The 5424-nt window shown below is 53.8% G+C and overlaps 1 protein-coding gene across 1 annotated transcript; it reads left to right on the top strand.

Moving 5' to 3' along the window:
• Nucleotides 1–1509: 1509 nt before the first annotated feature.
• On the top strand, nt 1510–4896 carry AMER1 (APC membrane recruitment protein 1). The gene has a single exon (XM_012643422.1). It carries the CDS (start codon nt 1510–1512, stop codon nt 4894–4896), a length of 3387 nt encoding a protein of 1128 aa, XP_012498876.1.
• The last annotated feature ends 528 nt before the right edge of the window (nt 4897–5424 follow it).

Consider the following 5424-nt stretch of genomic DNA (forward strand, 5'->3'; position numbering starts at 1 on the left):
GGTGAATGCATGAAACTTATTACTGTGGCAACCAATCACAGGGCTGGCGTGCTGGCCAGCTGCTCCCTAACCAACGCAGGATGCAGTGGTGCTTGCCTCACCCCTCCCTCTCCCTTCCTCCCTCCCTCTCCCTCTCCCTCCTCCTCCCCCTCTCTCCTCTAGATCACCTGTCTGCTGGTGTCTACTCTGTAGAAAGGGGACACATTGTCCATGAAGGGGTTATTGGGTTTGAGTGGGCTGGTCACTGATCCAGCGGTCGACCAGCTGTGGTCACTGGAATACGCCAGATCTGGGGTGAGGGAGGTGCGTTGGGGTGAGTAGTGCTTAGCTCTTCTTCTTATTCCATTTCTGTTGGCATTTGAGTGTTTGGACAACTGGGAGCCTAGACCAGAAGGGTGTGGCTTATACCAGGTTTATTTATTTAAATAGCTGTTAAGAGCTTATCTCCTAGGCCAGGAAGAAGAATCATGTAGGGCTTTCAAGGAATTCCCTTCCTAGATAGGGAGCTAGATGGGAGCCAAAATAATAAGAGGAGGAGAATAGAGGAGAAACAGTCTGCATCAGGGTTCTAAAGTGGAATTTGGGGGTTCCAGTTGCTGAGGGTCACATTAAAATCTCTTTCCAGCAGGACAGTCAATAGAGAGTCTCACCTAGACCCACCCCTCACATAACCTTTATGAGGGGACCTGCTTATGGGCCTCTTGGATGATGGATACTGGAGCCCAGAGAGTCTCCTTTCCTAAGGCTCCTGCGTCATCTTCAGCAGGTCCTGGATTGCAGCCCTGCTCTGCGGCTCCACGAGGTTCCTACTCTGAGGTTGTGAAGGTCTGAGCCTGGTTCTGCAGGTGATTTAGGAAGCCTGTGGACAGGAGGTGAAACTTCAGGCCTACTTCTCTTCCCAGCCCCAGGAAATATGCCAGTGAGAGCCCAGGGTAATGTGAAGTTGAGGCCTGAATCCAGTAGAACCCAGCAAGGACTCAGTGGGCTGATGCATTTCAGAAATTCTGAGCTGTTAGAGCTGACCTCCCTCTTGCCTTTCCTGCCTCTCTCTATCCCCACCCACTTTGATGATCGATAATCACTCCTGCAGCCAATAGCACCACTGGACCTTTCACACATCTGCAGGTCCCCCTGGCCAGTGTTCCCCTGAGCTTAGGGTGGCTTGAAGGGAGTGGACCCAGCAAGGAGGTGGGGGCTAATGGCTGCCTGTTGCTCAATGTAGAGTTTCGCTGCCTTGGGGCACAGAGGGGGCTGGCCCAGCAAGCCAAGCATATGGAGTGGATTAAGGTTTTCCCCACATTTTCCCTTACTTTCTCTCTGGTTCCACTCAACACCTGTGAAAACAAACCCAGCCTGGATGCTTGCTCACCAGTATCTGTCTCTCTGTCTCTGTCTCTCTTGTCTCCTACAGACCCCACTGTGATGCTTCCTGACTGGTAATGTTATAACAGTGCCTGCAAGCCTGAGGCTGCATTTCCAGCTGACTGTACCTGAGTAGCCCCCATCACCATGGAGACCCAAAAAGATGAAGCTACTCAGGTTAAGGGAGCCGCAGCCTCTGGGGATACCCGTGACCAAGGGGCAGAAAAAGGAACCAAGAACAAGGCACCTGAGGTGACAGAAGGACCAACACCAGAGCCGTTTTCATCTGGCCCAGGTAGGCTGAAGAAAACGGCCATGAAACTCTTTGGTGGCAAGAAGGGTATCTGTACTCTGCCTAGTTTCTTTGGAGGGGGACGAAGTAAAGGTTCTGGGAAAGTCAGCTCCAAGAAAGGTCTCAGCAAGAGCAGGACCCATGATGGCCTGAGTGAAGCAGCCTGTGGCCCTGAAGATGTTGTCAGTGAAGGAGCCGGCTTCTCCCTACATTTGCCTGAGTCACCCTGCCGATTTCCCAGCTCCCAGAGTGCCCACGGGGCTTTGGAGACAGGCTCCAGATGTAAGACGTCTGTGGCTGGAGCCACAGAGAAAGCTGGGGCTGAGAAGGTTCCCTCTGTGCCCAAGCCAAAGAAAGGCCTAAGAGGCTTTTTTAGCAGTATCCGCCGTCACCGGAAAAGCAAGGTTGTTGGGGCTGAGCAAAGTGATCCAGGGACCAAGGGGCCTGAAGAGGCCAGAGCCAGGCCTCATGAGCATGTGAGCTCAGCTCCTCAGGTGCCCCACTCTGAGGAGACCTTCCAATGCCCTAGAAAGGAAAATGCCAAACCCCAAGATGCCCCTGGGCCAAAAGTTTCTCCAGCACCAGAGCCTTCTCCATCAGCTACTGAGAAGATAGCCTGTAAAGATCCAGAAAATCCCACAGAGGCCTGTGCCTCAGCACTCCTGCAGCCCAAGCCCGCCCCTGAAGCCAGTAGTCCAGAGGAGCCCCATAGCCCAGAAATAGGGGAGAAGGTAGTGGCAGGAGAGGTAAATCGCCCCAGTGGCCCAGTAGGGGACCAGCTGAGCCTCCTGTTTGGGGATGTCACATCCCTGAAAAGCTTTGACTCACTGACAGGTTGTGGTGACATTATAGCAGAACAGGACATGGACAGTATGACAGATAGCATGGCCTCTGGGGGCCAGAGGGCCAACCGAGATGGAACCAAACGAAGTTCCTGTCTGGTGACCTACCAAGGAGGTGGGGAGGAGATGGCCTTGCCAGATGATGAGGAGGAGGAGGAAGAAGAGGAGGAAGAGGAGGTTGAATTAGAGGAGGAAGAAGAGGAGGTTAAGGAGGAGCAGGAAGAAGATGATGACTTAGAATATATGTGGGCAAGTGCCCAAATGTACCCAAGGCCCAATCGAAATCTGGGCTACCATCCCACTACATCCCCAGGCCACCACGGCTGTATGCTCCTTGACCCAGTTCGGTCTTATCCTGGCCTAGCCCCTGGGGAACTTTTGACTCCTCAAAGTGAACAGCAAGAGTCTGCCCCCAATAGTGATGAAGGTTATTATGACTCCACCACACCTGGATTTGAGGATGATTCAGGTGAGGCCCTGGGACTTGTCCACAGGGATTGCCTACCCCGAGACAGCTACAGTGGAGATGCCCTATATGAGTTCTATGAGCCAGATGACAGTCTTGAGAACTCCCCACCTGGTGATGACTGCCTTTATGACCTCCATGGCCGCAGCTCTGAGATATTTGATCCCTTCTTGAACTTTGAGCCCTTTTCTTCCTTCCGGCCACCTGGGGCAATGGAGACAGAGGAAGAACGGCTAGTAACCATCCAGAAACAGTTGCTATATTGGGAGCTCCGGAGGGAGCAGCTTGAGGCTTGGGAGGCATGTGCCCAAGAGGCTCATGCCAGGGAGGCCCACACCAGGGAGGCCTATACCCGAGAGGCTTACACCAGGGAGGCCTATGCCAGAGAGGCCCAAACCCAAGAAGCCCATGCCCGAGAGTCTTGTGCTCAAGAGGCTCAAGTCCGAGAGGCCCAGACCTGGCAGGAGAAGCCCATTTTGGAGTATCAGATGAGGCCCTTGGGTCCATCAGTGATGGGCCTGGTGACAGGGGCATCAGGGGCCTCTCAGACTTTTCACCGAGGAACCACCTCAGCTTTCCCCACCACTGCGAGCAGCGAACCGGACTGGAGAGACTTCCGTCCTCTGGAAAAGCGTTTTGAGGGAACCTGCTCCAAGAAAGATCAAAGTACCTGCCTGATGCAGCTCTTCCAGAGTGATGCTATGTTTGAGCCAGACATGCAAGAAGCAAATTTTGGAGGATCTCCCAGGAGGGCCTACCCTACTTACTCACCTCCTGAGGAGCCAGAGGAAGAGGAGGTTGAGAAGGAAGGAAATGCCACCGTGAGTTTCTCACAGGCCTTGGTGGAATTCACCAGCAATGGGAACCTCTTCTCCAGCATGTCCTGTAGCTCTGACTCTGACTCGTCCTTCACTCAAAACCTCCCTGAGCTGCCCCCCATGGTGACTTTTGACATCGCTGATGTGGAACGGGATGGGGAAGGCAAGTGTGAAGAGAATCCTGAGTTCCACAATGATGAAGACCTTGCAGCCTCCTTGGAAGCCTTTGGGCTAGGCTGCTACCACAAACATACTTTCAACAACCACCCCAACCGATTCTACCAAGGCCTGCCCTGGGGTGTGAGCAGCCTCCCTCGATACTTGGGACTCCCTGGAATGCACCCTCGACCTCCACCTGCTGCCATGGCCCTCAATAGGAGGAGCCGCTCCCTTGACACTGCAGAGACTCTGGAGCTGGAGCTCTCCAATTCCCACTTGGTGCAGGGCTACCTGGAGTCTGATGAGCTTCAGGCCCAGCAGGAAGATTCAGATGAAGAAGATGAAGAGGAGGAAGGAGAATGGGGTCGAGACAGTCCCTTGTCCCTCTATACTGAACCCCCAGGGGCCTATGATTGGCCCGCCTGGGCCCCCTGTCCTCTTCCAGTGGGGCCAGGTCCTGCCTGGATAAGCCCTGGCCAGTTGGATGGGCCTTCCAGTCAGTCTCCATATGGGCAGGCAACCTGTTGTGTACCTTCTGTGGCCACGTCAATGTCGCTGTCATTGCCAGGGCCAGAGCCAAAGGCACCCAGGGAAACTGGGCCTCAGCTAGCTCGGCCTTCACACCTACCCCTGCCCATGGGCCCATGCTATAACCTCCAGCCACAGGCCTCCCAGAGCATGCGGGCCAGGCCTGGAGATGTGCTGCTGCCTGTCGATGGGCCCAGTTGCTCTTCCAGTTCTGGAGGCTTCAGCTCCAGCCCTCTGCCCCAGGCCAAGCCTGTCGGCATCACCCATGGCATTCCTCAGCTGCCCAGGGTCCGGCCTGTGCCCCCCCAGCCTATGCCCACTCACTATGGGCCTTCCAGCCTTGACCTGTCAAAGGAGAGGGCCAAGCAAGGTGCCTCTCTCCCCACCAGCTACTCCTCCACTGCTGTGAATGGAAACCTAGCCAAGTAGTCATCATCAGTTCCAGAGTAGGGGCACGGGGCCTGAGCATGTGAATGGGGATCAGTGGGTGGGCAGAGGGGTGGGGGGTGGGCGTTGCTGTTTAACTTGAAAATCCTTTTGGCCAAGGAAAACTCCTGTGAGTTTTCAACCTTGTTTTCCCACTTCCCTCTTCTGCCATCTATGGCCACTTTCAGTTCGAGTACATCTGCCCAGGGAGGCTGCTGCTGCTGCTGCACTCCAGTTTTTGCTTTTGGGGTTTCTTCGTGTGACCCATGCAGGGTTTGGGATGCTGTAATTTTGTGCCTATTCCAGTTGCCGAGTTAGTGATTATATATATATACATATATATATATATATATATATATATATATGTATGTGTATATACACACACACACACACGCACACACATGCATATATATATATATATATATATATATATATATATGTCATGCATCCTTGACACAGGCTGAGCCCTTAGCACCCCCCACCCCTTCCCCCCAGTAAATGATGAACCACTGATGAGCAGCCAGGTCTGCA

Source organism: Propithecus coquereli, unplaced genomic scaffold (genome assembly GCF_000956105.1).
Source record: "Propithecus coquereli isolate 6110/MARCELLA unplaced genomic scaffold, Pcoq_1.0 Scaffold101, whole genome shotgun sequence".
In the NCBI taxonomy this organism is placed as follows: domain Eukaryota; kingdom Metazoa; phylum Chordata; class Mammalia; order Primates; family Indriidae; genus Propithecus; species Propithecus coquereli.

What these genes read in the sequence shown, in the direction of transcription:
- AMER1 (XM_012643422.1), top strand. Translation starts at nt 1,510, where the DNA reads ATGGAGACCCAAAAAGATGAAGCTACTCAGGTTAAGGGAGCCGCAGCC.